The 19,350-nt window shown below is 37.2% G+C and overlaps 1 protein-coding gene across 2 annotated transcripts in view; it reads right to left on the bottom strand.

Moving 5' to 3' along the window:
• The window catches only part of OSBPL8 (oxysterol binding protein like 8), a 160,073-nt gene that overhangs the window by 112,245 nt on the left and 28,478 nt on the right, over positions 1-19,350 (bottom strand). The window contains exon 2 of one of the 2 annotated variants that reach the window (XM_087814528.1): positions 14,790-14,864. The exons of the other annotated variant lie outside the window; for it this stretch is intronic. Coding sequence (XP_087670654.1) covers positions 14,790-14,806 — 17 coding nt within the window. The 5' untranslated portion in view covers positions 14,807-14,864. The remainder of the gene's footprint in view (positions 1-14,789; positions 14,865-19,350) is intronic. 2 annotated transcript variants of the gene reach the window in all.

Genomic DNA, 19,350 nt, shown 5'->3' with positions numbered 1-19,350 from the left:
CAGTGTTAAATTCTTTAAATACTTTGAATATAGAGTCAAAAACATTTGTCAATGAACCAGATGTAGGTGTGAATTTTAAAAAAGAGGGGGAGGGTCAGAAACTTAGAAAGTTTCTGCCCTGAACAAATGGAAGAATGAAATTGCCATTAACAGATATGGAGTACTTTGTGGGAAGAGCTGGAGAGAGAAGGAATGAACATCAGGAGCACCTTTTGGACATATACACTTTGAGATATCAGTGAGACATCTGAGAAGAGATATCAAGGAAACAGTTGGGCATGCAGATGTGAGGTTGAGGAAAAGAAGTCAGGCTAGAAATGTGAACTGGGAGTCTGCATGTAGATGGAATTTAAAACCATGAAACTGGATGAGATCTCCTTGGGAATCTGTGTAGACAGAACAGAGGACCACGATAAGAGCCCAGAAATACTTCAGTATTAAAGGATCAATATTTATAGAATGAATGAATGAATCTCAATTTTTGGTTTTCAATATGACTATATATAATTACTTTAGGCAAAGAGAGAACTATTCTATATAAAAAGCAAAAAAGACACAAAGTAAAAATCAAATTATAACATGACTAATTTTAAAAGGGAGTAGGGAGAGGAAAGAAAATATTAAATTAAGGGTAAGTACCCTAAATTCCTCACCTTTGATAAAAGGGAATTAAGAGATAATATTAATATATCAAGAAACAAATGTTTAGTATTTTCTTTGAAGCCAAAGACTAGAACTAAAAATCTGTAACAAGAAATCCTGGAAGGGGAGGGTGGGTGATTGGATGCTTAAAGTACAGGGTGAGGCAAAAGTCAGGTTACAGTTGTGAGTATGCAAAACATAGTTTATTCTTGTATTATTTATTATTGTATTATTTTCCATGTAAACAACTGTAAACCTACGTTTGCCCCATCCTGGATAAGCAGGCTAATTTCCCCATCATTCAGAAGTAAAAGTCAAAGATGTTTAAAGGATAATAAATAGAATAGAAAAGTTTTGGGGTTTTTAAAGTTAAAACAGTAATTAAAAATGAACTTAATGGCACTTGGTTCTAGGGAGTAGGCTTGAAGAGAAGAAGGGCAGTGTTTTCTGCGATTTTAATTTTTAAAACACTGTATGTTAGTTACTTCTACAACCAAAATGAATGTCTAATACATTTTTTGTATTAGAGTACAGTATATCCCAGTCCTAAAGACTTGTTTTCCCCAATTGCCAAGCTAAAACTAGGCCTGCATCCTAATTTAAACATCATTACTAGTTGAATTCAAAGTTTAAAGACTTTGAATTCTTTTATTTTTTTGTTATCAGTACTCTAGCAATTGTTGAGGAACAAGTGCCTCACTATCTACACTTAAACTTACAAAGTTTGTAGAGAGAGTAATTTTTATAAAAATTCTTCTCCATTTTGGACTTAGATTGTTATTTCAGTAACAGAAAAAAGGAAGGAGCATCTACTAAACAAGGCCAATGTCTTTAACCCATGTTGTTTAATCCCACAATTTATGATGCTGTCTGTATTGGATGATGGCTGCCTCTGAAGGAAGCAGCAAGTTGTGTATGATTCGTTTATGGCTTCAAATCTCAAAGGATGCCCTAGAAGGCTTTTTTTGTTGTTGTTTTGTTAAATGCAGATGTAACAAAGAGAAAAATGCTCAAAAGCAAGAGTGTTATCAGTGAACACACCAGGCTTCTAAACGATAACATCTTATCACTGGAAACTGAATTAATTCAGTAACCTTAATCTCACTGCCAACTTGCCCAAAAAAAAATTAGATTGCAAATAAGAACAACTTGGTTAAGCTAGCCTGAACTAATTTACAGTATTTACAGTAAGTCAAATCCTAAAGGAAAGAATAATATAGTGAGAAATTAATTATATAAATATGACAGTTCCCAAAAAGCAAGCTAGCACTAAAATCTTACTCATAAACTGTGAAAGAAAAAAATTTTTTAAGCGATTGCTTTATTAAAGCAGTCTATCTACCCAAATGGCTTTCATCAAAATTATTGCAAAATAGTATGTTACATATGCTTCCCAGAGCATGATAATATTTAATATTTTGGCCCCTATCAATTATGTTAAGATTCCTTCCACTCTAAAAATAGTAACAGTGATGATGTTGATGATAATGGAAGACCAGGAGGCAGGCAAAAAGCTGGACACTGACAGCAAGGGGGAAGTAGGATAGAAATATGCAGGGCAAGTTATCCCACTGTGGCTGTACAACGTCAGGGCAACAGATGAGAAAGACATCAATCAGGGAGACAGGGAGAAGAAACAGACTGACCTCATCAATCCAACTCTTAGAAGAGGAAAAGGCATAGTAAGTGATCTGAAGATATAAAGGTGAAAAGGGGCGGGGGAATCTAGACGACTCCACTTATCTGGATTTCTCTGGAGCATGTAGGTATGTATTCATGCTCCAGAGCACCACTCCCTTCCAAAAAACCCTTGGAAAAAAGCACTTTATTTAACAAACATTAAATAAATGCACACTACTGTGCCTATGTGTGTATATTTCAGTCATTCTAATCTAGTTTACATTTATTTAATAACTACTTGACAACACATTAAAGCCCCAAAATTCTGAACTAGAAGGGTGTGTCCAAATATTTTATACCTCTAGATTATATGAATTCATTAAATACTTAAGAGAGTCACCTCTAGATTAGATGAATTCATTAAATACTTAAGAGAGCCGAACTATTTTAGGTAGGTACGTATGTATATATCAATCATTCATCCAAGTGACAATGGTTACTAATAAAAAACACACACAAAACATTACTAAAGACTTTCTTGATCTGTTGCTTTATAAAATACACACTACTGATGTAGAGTCCAGTCAAACAATATTGTTAGAAGTTTGCCCAGGGGAAAAACAAGTAACTTAGTGTTAGCCTAAATTCAATGAAAAACAGGAAATCACTTCTACCAAATTTCTGGTATGAAGCAAATTCCATTTCCCATTATCTCTGGACCAAGCACTAATATACATTATTCATAAAATGTATGGTTTATAAACCTTAATACCTATTGTTGCTCCACCAACAGTTGTATGTCATTTACAGGGCTCAAAACACATTTATCAAACATTTATTTAAATCTTGCCATGTAAAAGACACTCTTCTAGATTCTGCACACAGGGAACATTACACATCATTCCTGTCCTAGCCAAGAGACAGCAAAATAAACTGGCTAGTATACTACAATGTAATAGCCTTACAACAAAGGTATGTATCACATGCTGTTATCTACAGCAGTACATAAGGATATTAAACCCAGACTTCTGGAGATGGTAGAGTGATAATACCCAAAAAAAACCCACACACAAACAACCCTTGCAAAGCCCCTTTATATTACAAACAAACCAATCAACTACCAGAAGCAGAATATGTAAATAAACCTAAGTAGGATTAATTAATGCAGAACCTTTCAGAAATATTTACAATTTTGAACCTAGGCTTACGTTTTTTTGTTAATCCTCACCTGAAGATATTTTTTCCACTGATTTTTAGAGAGTGAAAGGGGAAGGAGGGAGGGGGAGAGAGCAAGAGAGAGAAACATCCATTGGTTGCCCCCCCCAGGAATCAAACCTGCCACCCAGGTGTGTGTCCTTGATAGGGAATCAAACCCTAGACACTTTGGTGCGAGGGCCAACACAAGCCAGGGCCTTGGGTTTACATTTTTATTTTGAGATTCATCTATTTGGTTTTGCATTTAGTAACAAACAAAACCAGTTTACATTATCTCCCAATAGATATATAATTCTGCAAAAGAATAAAGAACTGCCCTAGCCAGTTTTGCTCAGTGGTTAGAGCGTCGGCCTGCAGAGACTGACCGTCCCAGGTTCAATTCTGGCTAACGGCATGTACCTTGGTTGCAGGCTCCATTCCCGGCCCCAGTCTGGGCACATGCGGGAAGCAGCCAATCAATGTCTCTCTCTCTCACATTGATGTTTCTCTCCCTCTCTCTGAAAAGCAATGGAAAAATTGTCCTTGGGTAAGGATTTAAAAAAGAATAAAAAACTGAAGTAATTTTAGATAAATTACTCCACAGTTTATAATTTTTCTTAAAAAATATGTGTGGAGAAGGAATAGATAGAAAGGTAATTTCTTAGTTTGAAAATAAACTGGTTACAATGAGATTCTATCATATATACAGTATATGTCAATGGGCATTTTTGAGAAAAAAAGTATTTATGAATGGCAGAACATAATTCAAAGTAATATAAGTTTTCCTAAAGGTATCAAGCCAACCTGCAGAAAGGTGCATAAGACCCCTCTTACTATATATTCATACTTGCCCTTTGAAACCTCAAGAGTAGAAAAAAAAATCATTCTAAAGTGAAATACATCTCATCTAGTGTGTCCTTTAGGGTCACTGCTTCCTTGTTGATTTTTTGGTCTGGAAGATCTATCTAGTGAAGTCACTGGGGTGTTAAAAGTTCCCTACTACAACTGTATTGCTGTTGATCTCTCCCTTAAAGTCCTCCAGAAGTTTTTTTATAAATTTAGGTGCTTCTATATCGGGTGCACCTATGTTTACCAGGGTTATATCCTCTAGTTGAATTGATCCCTTTAGTATTATGTAGTTACCTTTTAGATCCAGAGACACAGAAGCATGAAACAGACTGAGGGATCTCAAAGGGAAGGCGAGGATGAGGGACTGGGTGGGGAGAGATTAGTCAAAGAATTTATATGCTTATATGCATAACCTATGGACACAGACACTGGTATGGGGAAGGCCTGGGGGTGGGTGGATGCAGGGTGGAGGGGATCAATGGGGGGGGAGGGGACATCTGTAATGCTTTCAACAATAAAGATAAATTTTAAAATAAAAATTAAAAAATAAAGTGAAATACATGAAGTGTTTTTTAAAAAATAGCAAAATAGCACATAAAATAACAAACCCAGTAGCAACCAGGCCCCAGAACCCAGTCTGTGGTCTCTAAATATCATTTCTCATTGAAGGACACCAGGCCGCCCGGCCGGGTGTGGCTCAGTGGCTGAGCATCGACCTGGGATCCAGGCAATCGGGGTTCGATTCCTGGTCAGGGCACATGCCCAGGTTGTGGGCTCGATCAATGACTCTCTCATCATTGATGTTTCTATCTCTCTCTCTCCCTCTTCTTTCCTCTCTCTGAAATCAATAAAGATATATACTAAAAAAAAATAAAAATAAAAGACACCAGGCCTTCTTGCAGAAATGGCATATATCCAGGTCTAAGAAAACAAATGTACAAGACGAGCCTAGTGTATCTTGTATTCCAGAACCTACATATCTAAGCAAAAAGGCTCCCAAAGATTCCTGAGGTCAGTAAACCTGAAGGGGCCCTAATAGCCAAAGATGGGACAACTTTGTGGAGAAAATTTATATGAAAGAGCTGATCATCATTTCAAAAAACTTGAAAAAAGCAAATTAAACCTAAGAAAGTAAAAGAATGGAAACAAAGAGCAGAAATAAATGGCATCAAAAAATAAAATACAAAACTGAAAATCAACAAAGTCAGAAGTTAGTTCTTTGAAAAGAAGAAGCTTAATAAATGCAAGGTAAGACTAAGCAAGGAAAAAAAGAGCAGAAATAACCAATATCATGATCGATAAAGGAAAAATCAAAACAAATTCTCCAAACTTTTAATATATCCTAAAAGGAAATTTTGAAGACAGGAAAATTGTGACTCAAGACATGGATGTGAAAATCTTAAACACAGTATCTGAAAACCAAATCTAGTTATAGGTAAAAAGGATCACCCTCATAGTCAAGTTAAGTTTATCTGTTCCAAAAAAAAGAATCAATATAACCCACATTATAATAAAGGAGAAAACTCACATGTTCACTGTAATACATGATAAAAAACAATTTGATATAATTTATACCCACTCATGATAAAAACTATTACTAAACTATAAAAAGGAAGCCACCTTAATCAAAACTTAATCATCACATAAAACTCTCATAGAACATAAAACTCATATAAAACATCACAATGTGAAATGCTGAATGCCTTTGAAGGTGGAAAAGGATTTCTTAAACACAAAGAACTAATCATAAATATAAAAACTGATAAAGTACATTAAAAGAAACTTCCATTCATCAAAAGACATCATAAAGCCAATGAAAAGGCAAGCAGCAGTGTACAAGCGAGTTGCCACACGTGATAGACAAATGGCTCATATCCATAGTAGCATAAAAAACTCCTAAAAATCAGTAAGACATGTAAACCAGTAAGAAAATAAGGAAGAGACTGAATAGGTTTTTCACAAAAAGAGGACAAATAGCCAACAAGTATATGAAATGGAGCTTTAAAACCATAGAGATGCTACTACAAACCCATAGAAATAACTGGCATTAAGAAGACTGACAATACCAAGTATTGGTAAGACATGGAATTGAATAAAACCTCACATACTGATGATTGGGAATAGTACGTTAGTACAACCACTATGGAAAACAGTTAGGCCCTATCTTTCCTCTAAGGTTGGATATATGCAGACCCAGAGATAACAATTACACTCTCAGATTACACATACACACATACACCAGTATTTGAAAAAATGCAGTCACAATTATACCAAGAAATATATACAAAAATATTCACAGCAATATTATTTGTAATAGCCAAAATCTACAGGGGGGAATGTCCATCAACAGTAAAAGATACAAACAACTGTGGTAAATTCAAACAATGGAATACAATACACCAAAGGAAAACTACAATTATATAGATTGCTCTCATCAATAAAATACTGTCCTACATAACAAGTATATACAATATATAATCCAGTTTACATAGAGTTCAAAAATAAGACAAGTTAATCGATGGCACAGAAATCCCGATAAAGGTCTAGCTTTGAGGAAGATAGATGGGGTAATGATTCAGATGGGACAGAGGGGGTTTCTGAATGCTATCAGTGTTCCAATTCTTGACCTAGTCAGTGTTTTCACAAGAGTTGGCTTTAAAACAATACAATGAACTCTACATTTATTGTACATAGGTAAAAATGTGCTTTCTTTACAATAAAAAAATCATTCTAAGGCAAAAATAATTTAAGAAGTAGGTGGGAAATGGGGTAAAAATCATTTTAGAGTTCTCAAACTCTAAATTTCTGATAAAATCAGTGGCCCACTAAATCTAATATAATATGCCATAATATATTAGGACAGTTTAGCATTCTTACAGCACAGTGAGTTGATGCTGTAATTCTATTCTTTGGATACATGTAGGAACACTTTCTAAATACAATCACCTTGTATTACATCAGCTAAGTTGCTTAAGTAGAAAATAATTTGGATCTTCATACTGAATTCTACTGCAGAAATGAAAGAGTAAGGTGACAACTTAAAAGCAGGCAATAGCAAGCAATAGGAAAAAAAAAAGCTTAAAGGCTAATAAAATAATCATTTTCATGCTCTCTAGAATGTTTCTGGAGATCATTGTAATTTTAAAATTTCAGGTGAGGTCTTGAAAATATTTTATACTAATTACCTAATATAGATGAAATTTTAATTATAAAAATAAATTAATAGTGCTTTATCAAATATCTATGACAAATATTAAACATAAATATTATCTATTTATTAATGTATTCATTTATATTCTTCCATCACCTGGTACTTTAATTGTTTCAAGAATGGTAATTAACATCCCTATAATTGTATATACAACACAGACAGGTTATAGTTGCTCAGATAGATGATAATGGTAAATTTCAAATATCTGGCTTCAAGAACCTAAGAAAAATCAAAATGACATACAAGAGCTTATTAGTTTAATAAAAACTACCAGAAACAAGAATCACAGTTTTCCCTCTCACTTACCTCCCACACACCATCCTGTAAAACATCTCAGAGAAAACAACTTTAAACAAAAGGCTATAAGAAGCAAAACATGGATAACTGGAAAGCTTTGTTATGAACTTCTTGGAATGAACAGATATTTCAAATGTGTTTAAATGAATGAATTAACTTGAAAAATACATACTAATATCATACTAGTTCTAAAAAGGAACAGACAAGAGCAAATGGACTCCATTTCTCCTCCGGTGCAAAACTGTTTCCTTCTCTGTGCACTTAAATTGCTTTAGTACAAAACTGAGCAAACTATATTTCTAAACTTGTTTATCCACCTCCCTCCACCATTTAGATCCAAAGCTCCATGATGACAGTTTATATTAATGAGAGCCTGATATGTGCCAAGCATTCCGCTACCTTCTGGAGAACCAAAGTGCACAAAATATGCATGGTCCGTGAACTCATAGACTTTATTTATACGAGGTCATGGGAAGCTTCTCATACAAAGTCATGTTTTAAGTTGAGGCCCAAAAAATGAGTGGCAGTTAGCTAAACAAAGAAAGGCAAGAACCACAATCCAAGTAGAGAATATGCATAAGCCCTAAGGTGGAAAGCCACTCCTATATCCTTCTGTATTTCCCACAGCACTGCACACTGCATGGTAGATATATCACATTAGTGATGATGAGATAATGGGAGACGAGGTGTTAGCAGATGAAAGAATGGGAGAAAAAAATTACGTGTATACGAGATCATCCTATTTCACCCAACTTTGTGAATTGTGAACTTGACAATTCAAATTTATTTTTATTTTTTTTTATTTAATTTAATTTTTAAAAAAATATATCTTTATTGATTTCAGAGAGAGGAAAGGAGAGGGAGAGAGAGAGCTAGAAACATCAGTGATGAGAGAGTCATTGATCGGCTGCAGCCCACAACCCGGGCATGTGCCCTGACCAGGAACCGAACCCTGATCACCTGGATCCTACATCGATGCTTAACCGCTGAGCCACGCCCGGCCGGGTGACAATTCAAATTTAAACATGATATTTAATTAGACCTTTAAAAGAAATTAAACAAACCAAGGTGAGGGTCCATTAGTAGCTGCTTCTCTTAATCACAATAAGGTAATAAGGAAGAGAAGCAATTAGAGAGTGTACAGTTTTACCTTCTCCACTCTAGAACAAGGAAGTTCTCAAAAGAATAATGTGTTGCATAGAAAGAGCAATTTATTTTTTGGAAAAACATCACTTTACTTATCTGCAATTTTCTTCCAACAGCAATTCTTGTACTTTAAGAATCCAACATCAGGGTCCAAATCTGTCTTATAACCCACTAAATCAGCATTTAACACAGTGTGAATGATAATATCCTTAACTGTTCATAAAACATACCTTGGGTTTTCATAGTAGTCAAAAACAGAATTCCTAATTATACAAACATGTTGTGATTGCAGAGGAGTGTAAATAAAAAGACAAATGTTTTCTGCCTACTAAAACAAGTGTATTAAAAAGTGGTGTGTACAGAAAAAGACACACAGATCAGTGAAACAGAACAGAGTGTCCAGATATAAAACTGGAAAGCCACATGCAAAAGAGTGAAACTGGATTACAGTTTGCCCCCATTTACAAAAATTAACTCAAAATGGATCAAAGACCTAAAATATGAGATCTGAAACAATAAGTTACATAGGAGAAAACATAGGCACCAAACTTATGGACCTTGGTCGTAGAGAACTTATTATGAACTTGACCCCAAAGGCAAGGGAAGTAAAGGCAAAAATAAGTGAATAAGACTATATCAAACTATAAAGCTTCTGCACAGCAAAAGAAACTGACAGCAAAACAAAGAGGCAGCCAACTGGATGGGAGATGATATTCGCAAACATCAGCTCTGACAAAACTTTAATTTCCAAAATATATAAAGAACTCAAAAAACTCAACACCAAACAAACAACCCAATCAAAAAGTGGGCAAAGGACCTGAACAGACACCTCTCCCAAGAAGATATACAAACAACCAATAGATATATGAAAACATGTTCAACCTCACTAGCAATTAGGGAAATGCAAATCAAAACTACAATGAGATACCACCTCACACCTGCTAGAGTGGCTATTATCAACAAGACAAGAAGTGTTGGAGAGGTTGCGGAAAAAAGGGAACCCTGATTCACTGCTAGTGGGAATGTAGACTGGTACAACCACCATGGAGAGCAGTCTGGCGATTCCTCAAAAAATTAAGAATAGAGCTACCATAAAACCCAGCAATCCCTCTCCTGGGTATATACTCAAAAAACTCAAAAACCTGTATTCGCAAAGATATATGCAGCCCTATGTTCACTGCAGCATTATTCATGGTGGCTAAGACATGGAAACAACCAAAGTGTCCTGTGACAGAGGATTGGATAAAGAAGATGTGCTACATGTACACAATGGAATAGTACTCAGCCATAAGAAAGGATGAAATACTGCCATTTGCAACAACATGGATGGACCTTGAGAATATTATACTAAGTGAAATAAGTCAGTCAGAAAAAGCTAAGAACCACAGATTTCACTCATATGTGGGATATAAAACTGAAACTCGTGGACACAAACAGCAGTGTGGTGGCTGCCAGAGGGAACAGGGTGGGAAGTGAAGGGAGTCCTAATATATGGTGACAGGAAAAGATATGACTTTGGGTGGTGGGCACACAGTGCAATATGCACATCTTGACACATAGAAGCCCACACCTGAAACCATATGCTCATATTAACTGTTGTCATCACAATAAATTTAATTTTAAAAAAAGTGGTGTGATACTCTGATTTCTCTTCAGATCGTATATATCTTCTGCCTTTTAAAAAGTGGTATGTGGCCCCTAGCCAGTTTGGCTCAGTGGTTCGATTCCGGCCAAGGGCATGTACCTCAGCTGCAGGCTCCATCCCCGGCCCTGGTCCAGGTGCATACGGGAAGCAACCAATCGATGTGTCTCTCTCACATTGATATCTCTCTCTCTTTCTCTCTCCCCCTTCCACCTTCTCTAAAAAGCAATGGAAAAATATCCTTGGGTGAGGATTTTTTAAAAAATAATAAATTAAATAAATAAAAAAAAATTGGTATGTAGTGACTTCCAGCAAGATGGTGGCATAGGTAAATCCGGCACTCTCCTCCTCCCACAGCCACATCAAAATTACAACTGAACTACAGAACAACCATCATTCAGAACTGCCTGAAATCTGGCTGAATGGAAGTCCTACAACTAGGGAAGAAGCCACATAAAGACCGGTAGGAGGGACAGAGACACAGAACAGGCTGGTTCCACACCCATGTGTGGCAGATAAAAATTGGGAGGGATATCTCAGCTGTGCAGGTCCCCCCTCAGGAGTGAGGGATCCCAGCCCCACACCAGGGCCCCCACCCCAGGGTTTCAGTGCCAGGAAGAGAAGTCCCCATAACTCTGAGGGACTGAAGGGAGATGGAGGTCTGTAGGAGTTCAGGCAGTTCCATTTAAAGGGACCACACACAGACTTACTTGGAATCACCACCTCTGGGCTCCAGCATGGGTCAGCAGCTTGAAAGAAGGGAAACTGAACTGTCCGGCATCAGGCAAGAGCTGGGGGAATGCAGCTTTCTCCCAGAAAGAAGTGCTGGAAGAGGCCATCACTCCTCTGATGAGCCCTCTTCCTGCAGTGCCAGCAGGTGGGCACCATATCTGAGACTCTATCAGCCTGGCTAATACTGTTCACTCCTCCCTGGTGATTCCCAGAGGTCCTACCCCTCCCAACTTTCATGTCCACCCAAGCTGTTTCCAGTAGCTTTTCCATACAAATGGCGTGTCTTGGCTCATGCTTCATTTTCCTAAAATCTCTCAAACAAGCAGCATATAGCCTCAGCGTATCCCATAACTCTCGTTAAGTGACCTGAGACCTGGCAATAGCAGCAGTTGGTCTTAGGGTTGCCTGGGTACTTCTAAGACCAGCACAACTGGCAGCCATCTGCAGACTGCTTTGTAGCTCATGCCAGGTGACCGCCCCCCCACAGAACATAGGTGGTGGCTGGCCTTGGCCTAAACCTCCTGGGAAGCCTCAGAGCCAGCACACCCAGTGGACAGCTTCAGACCATGTCAACGCATCACCACTCAACCACCCCCATAAGCAACACACTCAAGGGGCAGACTCAGTGGGCACCAGAGACCCAATGAAGTAAGTCCTGCTCTGTGGAGTGGGCCCCTGCACAGCTGATCCTCCACAGTGGTCAGTAATACAGCAAGTCCTTGCAGCTGATCAGCCTGGGGGTGAATACTACTCACTGATGTGCCAACAGCAATCAAGGTTCAACTACAAGAGGGCGGTGTACACAACCCACACTGGGCAGAGGGCACACTTTGAGTGTCCAGCTTGGGTAATTGGGGAAGCTATGCCACTGGACCCTACAGCACAATTATTACATTAAGCCACTCTACCAAGCCTGGAAGACATAGAAAGACTATATAATATATAGAAACAAACACACAGAGGCTGCCAAAATGAGGAGACAAAGAAACATGTCCCAAATGAAAGAACAGAACAAAACTCAAGAAAAAGAACTAAACAAAATGAAGACAAGCAACCTACTAGATGCCAAGTTCAAACACTGGTTTTAAGGATGCTCAATGAACTTGGTGAGAACATCAACAGCATAAAAAAGGGCCAGTCAGAAATGAAGGATACACCAACTGAAATGATGAATAATTTACAGGGAATCGACAGTAGATGAAGCTGAGAATCAAATCAGCAATTTGGAATATAAGGAAACAACACCCAATCAGAATAGCAAAAAGAAAAAAGAATCCAAAAAAATGTGTAAGGATCCTCTGGGACAACATCAGGCATACCAACATTCACATCATAGGGGTGCTGAAAGAAGAGAGCAAGAAATTGAAACCTATTTAAAAAATAACGATAGAAAACTTTCCTAACCTGGTGAAGGACATAGATATACAAGTCTAGGAAGTGCATAGAGTCCCAAACAAGATGAACCCAAAGAGGCGCAAACCAAGACACATCATAATTAAAATGCAAAAGGTTAAAGAGAATCTTAAAAGCAGCAAGAGAAAAGCAGTTAGTTACCTACAAGGGAGCTTCCATAAGACTGTCAGCTGAACCCTGTCCAGGTGCCTCAGTTGATTGAGTGTTGTTCCATGCATCAAAATGTTACAGGTTCAATTCCCAGTCAGGGCACATACCTAGGCTGCAGGTTCGATTCCCAGTTTGGGCATGTGCCAGAGCCAGCCAACTGATGTTTCTCTCTCACATTGATGTTTCTCTCTCTCTCTATCTTCCTCTCTCTCTAAAGATCAATGAAAACATATCCTCAGGTGATGACTAAAAATAAAAATTTGGGGGGAAAAAAAGGACTGTCAGCTGATTTCTCAACAGAAACTTTGCAGGCTAGAAGGTACTGGCAAGGAATATTCAAAGTGATGAAAAGCAAGAACCTACAACCAAGATTACTCTACCCAGCAAAGCTATCATTGAGAATTGAAGGACATGTAAAGATCTTCCCAGACAAGGAAAAGTTCATCACTACCAAACCAGTATTATATGAAATGTTAAAGGGTCTTCATAAGAAGAAGAAAAAAGATTTAAAAATATAAACAATAAAATGGCAATAAATACATATCTATCAACAAATGAATGTAAAAAAAAATAAAGCAGAACAGAAATAGACTTGTAGATACAAAGAACATTTTGACATTTACCAGATTTGGGGGGGGGGGGGGGGGTGAAAAAGGTAAAGGGAATAAGAAGTACAAATTGATTGTGAAAGAACAGTCATGAGAATGTAAAATAAACCCAGATGGATGAGAGATTTATTGGGATGATCACTTACTAAATTATGTAATGTCTAATCACTGGGGTGTACACCTGAAACTAATATAATAATGTATGTCAATGAAAAATAAAAATGATTTAAAAATGAGTGGGAAAATCAAGAGAGAGAGGATCCACACAGAGTGAAAAGCAAATGTCCAAGATGATGCTAGGGATTTGCCAGGACAACACTAAGCAGTAGGTTGAGAGAACGACCAGTCCAGAGTAGAGCAGAAGGATGAGGCTGCAGGGAGATGTGTCTAAGGAATAAGAGAAAGAAAAGAAGATAAACACTGAGAAATAATCTGATGTGTCTGATCACACTGAGAGGAATTAATAGCTCTGTTGGAGAGGAATCAGTAATATGTATATAAAAATTAAGGAAATAAAAAACTGTGGCAATTATCAACTCTAGGGGGAAAAATCAGACAAAAGAAAGGAAATAATCAGCAGCAGCATTAACCATACATAGATCAGAGAACAATACTTAGTCATAGCATTATTTACTTATATAATATAAACAATATTGATGTAACCAAAATTTGTGATATAACCATTTTAGGAAGATGGGGAAGCAATAATGTGGATAGGGTGATATGAGTGCTATGTCCTTACCTTTAATAATAAGAGGTGAATAGATAATGACTAGAATAAATAGCCATCTAGACACTTTATAATTGAGAGTATTTGTCTCTGGTAGGGAGAACTTGGAAGTGGGACAGAGAATTGCTATTTTTCATTGTAAGCTTTGTGTTGTTTTAATAAAAGTGGATATGAAATTTAAAATAAAAAATAAAAATAAATAAAAAGTGGTACCTGTCAAATGTGGAAAAATTGGAACTATTGTGCACTGCTGGTGTGAAAAGAGTACGGTGGTTCCTCAAAAAATTAAAAATAGAATGGCCACATTATCCAGCAATTCCACTTCTGGGTATATACCCAAAAGAATCGAAAGCAGAATCTTGAACAAATATTTGTATATCCATGTTCATAGCAGCATTATTCAGAATAGCTAAAATGTACAAGTGTCTGCTGACAGGTGAATGAATAAGAAAAATAAGGTATACACAGACAACGGAATATTACTCAGCCTTTAAAAAGAAGGCAATTCTGAGGGTATTATGCTAAGTGAAATAAGCAAGACAAAACAACACATACTGTATGATTCCATTCATATGAAGTACCTAGAGTAGTCAAATCGAAGAGATAAAGTAGAATGGTGGTTGCCAGGAGCTGAAAGAAGGAAAAATAGGGAGTTATTGTTTAATAGCATAGAGTTTCAGATAAAAGGAGTTCTGGAGATGAATGGTGGTCACGGTTACACAACATATGAATATACTTAAATGAACTGACTTTACACTTAAAAATATTTATGATGGTAAATTTTATGTTATGTGCATTTTCCTACTTTTTTTTAATTAGGGGGAAGTGACGTGAATTTTTCACATTTAGAAATACTATAATTTGAGATCAGATTTAAGACATATCAACTTTCCTTAACAATGACAAATTTGTCCGGTTCCGTTTTGAAATAAATCAATTACAGTACCATTATGATGCCTCTCCATGATGCACTAGTTATTCACAGTAAATCCTTCAATCCTGATTTCGTTTCATTTGTGAGCAAATGACCCTGCCCTTCCTATAATAAGTTAAATCTTAAAATTTTCAAGTAAGCTAGACTATAAATTTGCTGCTTCTTAAAAACTGCCCATAAATTAAGTAGTTCTACAACTCAAGTGCCTACATAAAATCCAACTATAACACCTGGAAAAAAAAACACTGATATGGTTAAGGTACATGGGCATGGTCCTAAGCCAATGTTTTACTTATGTGAGCTTTAAAATGCCTATTTTAAAGTTGGAAACAAAAGAATTCAGGATCACAACAAAATTAACTGCAGACCAAATAAGACATATTGTAGGTCAAATTGTGGGGGGCAGGGGGGGGCTGAAAGTGAAATATTTACCTAATATATGAAGAAATAACTTATCTTTGAGGATACATAAGAAATACAGAAAAATGGCCAAATGCAATAACATTTTCAACATTTGAAAAAATTAAGTTATGAAGAGAAAAAAAATTACAAAAGGAAAACTAAATATAAGGTTAATAATGAAAATATATAAAGAATCCCTTAAAGCATATAAGATTTTAAGACCTTATTCATTTACTGAAGTAATATTTTTCAGCACATATTACATGCCAATCACTGTTATAGGAACTTAAAAATTAGAATAAGTGATTATTTTTATTATCTTAAGGATATGAAGGGGGAGTTACTGACCAGAAGGGGGCATGAGAGAGCTAGAAATGTACTTTACATTTGCATGGTGGTGACCTGGGTGTACACATGTATGTAAGCATTCATGGAACTGTACATTTATGATGTATGCATTTTAGTGTATGTAAGCTGTACATCAATTTTTTATGTGAAAGTGCATTCATGCTGCCTTCCATTGTTGCTAACTGTTCTTCTATATTCTACTTCAATCTGAATTCAAAGGACCTTAAAGAAAATTTCTGGCATAGCCAAAGAGTACTATATGTCTCACTGTGATGACAGATGTTTTAAATAACCCAAGAGGAGAAAAGAGATGCAAATTTATAAGCCAATAATAAATTAAATCATCAGGTTCTATTCATCAAGATATAGCTCAAAAATGTTAATTGAATTTTTTCCAAATGCTTATTTCTCTGTCAGCCGGATAATTATGCTGCCAGATATGAACCTAACCATTTTTCTCTATATCAGATTTTCTCAACAGTCATTGATGTACCAACTTCACAATTTTTGCCATGCACTAGTAACATACAGTTATTTAAATTTTTTACTCACCTTCATTTTATCTTTAATTAGCCTTATCTAATAAAATCTATGAGTTTACTGATTTGAGCCACAGGTTGCATTTTTTCTAATACACATAATATATAACTCTAAAAATCAGAAATGTTCATCAATATACAGGTTAAAGTCATCTCACATTACCATACTAAATATTGGGAGACCTAGCCACAACTGTTTCATCCCTTTGTCCATTCTCCAGGCATTCACTTTCCAAGTCCTGACGTAGCAACATGAGATACAAAGAATATTAGTAAAGCTCATTTCCAGTCCAAACCTCTGTTGAGAACTAGCAGTGGACCTTTAGACAAACTGTTTTGTATCTCTAGCCTTCAGTGTCCTCATAAGATTATGAAACTAAAATGGCCATTACTGAGATTCTTTACAAGTCTAATATTCTACAATATAACATAATCACTGCAATGCAAATGAATGAAGACCCCTGGCTGGGTAGCTCAGTTCGTCAGAGAGTCGTCCTGATATAACATATACCAAGGTTGCAGGTTGCATCCCGGTCAGCACACATACAAGAATCAACAAATGAGCCCGGCCAGGCATGGCTCAGCGGTTGACCTAGGATCCAGGTGATCAGGGTTCAATTCCCGGTCAGGGCACATGCCCAGGTTGCGGGCTCGATCAATGACTCTCTCATCATTGATGTTTCTATCTCTCTCTCTCCCCTCCTGTCCTCTCTCTGAAATCAATAAAGATATATTAAAAAAAAAAAAAAAAAGAATCAACAAATGAATGCATCAATAAGTGGAACAACAAATCAATGCTTCTCTCTCTCTCCCTTTCCCATCCCCCCTTCTCTCTCTAAAATAAATCGATAAATAAAATTTTCAAAAAAGAATATATAAGTTGTATAAGGTACCATCTCAACTTTAGGTCCACACGAGGACCTGTCTTCAGAATAATATATTAAGGAGAAAAAAACAATGCGAGGCAACTTACAATAACCACAATAAATCAATAAAGCATATTAGTTTTCTAAGTTTATTCAAATTCATTTAAAGCTTTTTACCCTAATCAGTATAGTCAGCTCCTCAAAAAAAAAAAAAAAATCAATTCAAGTAGGTAATCAAAGCAATATTTATATATTTTAAATATTTTATTACAACTGAAATACACACTTCCTCTGATCTGTCGATGGAAAGGCATTTTCATTGAGTATAGATCTGCAAATTAGGGTTGAGCATCATCTTTCTCACTTAAACCACAGCTATGATACATGATCTGAGATCTCTAGCGTTAGTTTTTTAAAATGAACAAAACTTAAAAACACTTGCAAAGCCATCAGTTTAGAAAATTCTCCTAAATGTTTACCATTAGTTTTCCTATCTTCCTAGTTACCTAGTTATCTTAGCCGCACCAAGTCCCAAGGCAGCCATGTGTACAGGCCCAGATGGATGCCTATAGAAGCAGTGAGTTGCGATACAGCACTCTGAGCTTAGGAACCCCATTTTTTTTATAAGGAGCTGTCAGCAAACCTACCCTTTCCTTGGGAGGAAGACACTATCTCTGTCTTCCAAGGCTATTCCCTATATAAACATCCTTGAAAAGATAGTCCAGAACAAAGTACAGTTAGTGTTTTACCTGAAAGATAAGCAGAAACACAGATAACAACAGATAGAACAGCCTGTTCATCCCTGAATACTTCACTACTATCCAATACCACATCCTGTAACATTTCACCTTATACTATCATAAGTGTTATTGTTAATAACAGATCAAATCAACAGGGATTCACAAGCCATTCCTGAGTACTTTTCCAAATGTCTACTAAGAGGTGTGATTAGCAAAATTTTCTATCTGCTTTTAAACAATGTGAAAAATCTTTTTGCATATAAATCACACTTTGTCAAGTCCAGTCTTAATTACTGAATGCCTTCTGCATCAAAGTTAACCATCACCCAGAAAGATTCAGGGACAAAAATAATGACACAGGAGCCCCCAGGCTCCATCCTCCAACAAGGATAAGAATTAGACAGCTATCCATGAACAAAAACAGCTTTGGGAAAGATCTGCAGTCCACTAAAATTTCAGCAACACAATGAAACAAACAAAAAAATTTGATGCACAAAAAGGGAAGGAAAACAGCTTCAGTTTGCCTACATAACTCACTGACTCCCCCCTCCCACTTACATACACACACAACCCTGGCCCAGCATTGCTCAGCACCAAGAAAAAACTCCCCACCAAAGTTCCCCCTGAGCCCTTGACAGGAACCAGAGCCCAGCCAGCATCCAGCTTCCCCCAGCCTTATGGGTACTGCACAAAGGATCTGCTTTTATTTCACCCCATGCAGACAGTGGCAAAGCTGAAGCATACAGACATGGCTAGGAACAAGAAAAACATGGGCTACTAACAGCAGCCACGCAGTGGGAACAACCACAGTTCCCACTGACCTCTGCAGAGGCCCCTAGCAACTCTCTACACTGGAAAAAACAACAGCCAAGCACAGCCGCCACAGACTGCCTGTAGATTTCACCAGCTTTTGTCCCACAGGTATTTGCATTCACTGACACCAGCTGTCCTTACCACTCCTTTCCCTCACCTGCCCCCACTGGAGCTTAGGGACCTGCACCAGCAGCCAGCCCAGGCCTCTGCAGCTGTACAAGTGCTAGATGTCTGCCCAAACCACCACTGCCGTGCATATGCTCAGGACTTGTCTCTCTCCAGCTGTGCTTGCATTCCACTGATCTGATGCCCGGTACCAGCCTCCAGGCTGTGTGCATGACCAGGGGAAGACTGTGCAGGCATGAAAGAGCCAACAGCCAGGATCACCATAGCTGCCTGTAGGTCCAGATCAGGTCCTATCTTCTGTCACTACCACTACTAGCCCTGAAACCTAGCTGCTAGACCAGGAGGTGC

This window comes from Miniopterus natalensis, chromosome 2 (genome assembly GCF_054644295.1).
Source record: "Miniopterus natalensis isolate mMinNat1 chromosome 2, mMinNat1.hap1, whole genome shotgun sequence".
In the NCBI taxonomy this organism is placed as follows: domain Eukaryota; kingdom Metazoa; phylum Chordata; class Mammalia; order Chiroptera; family Miniopteridae; genus Miniopterus; species Miniopterus natalensis.
The sequence above is the reverse complement of the archived record's forward strand: the minus strand, read 5'-3'. Positions and strand labels throughout refer to the sequence as shown.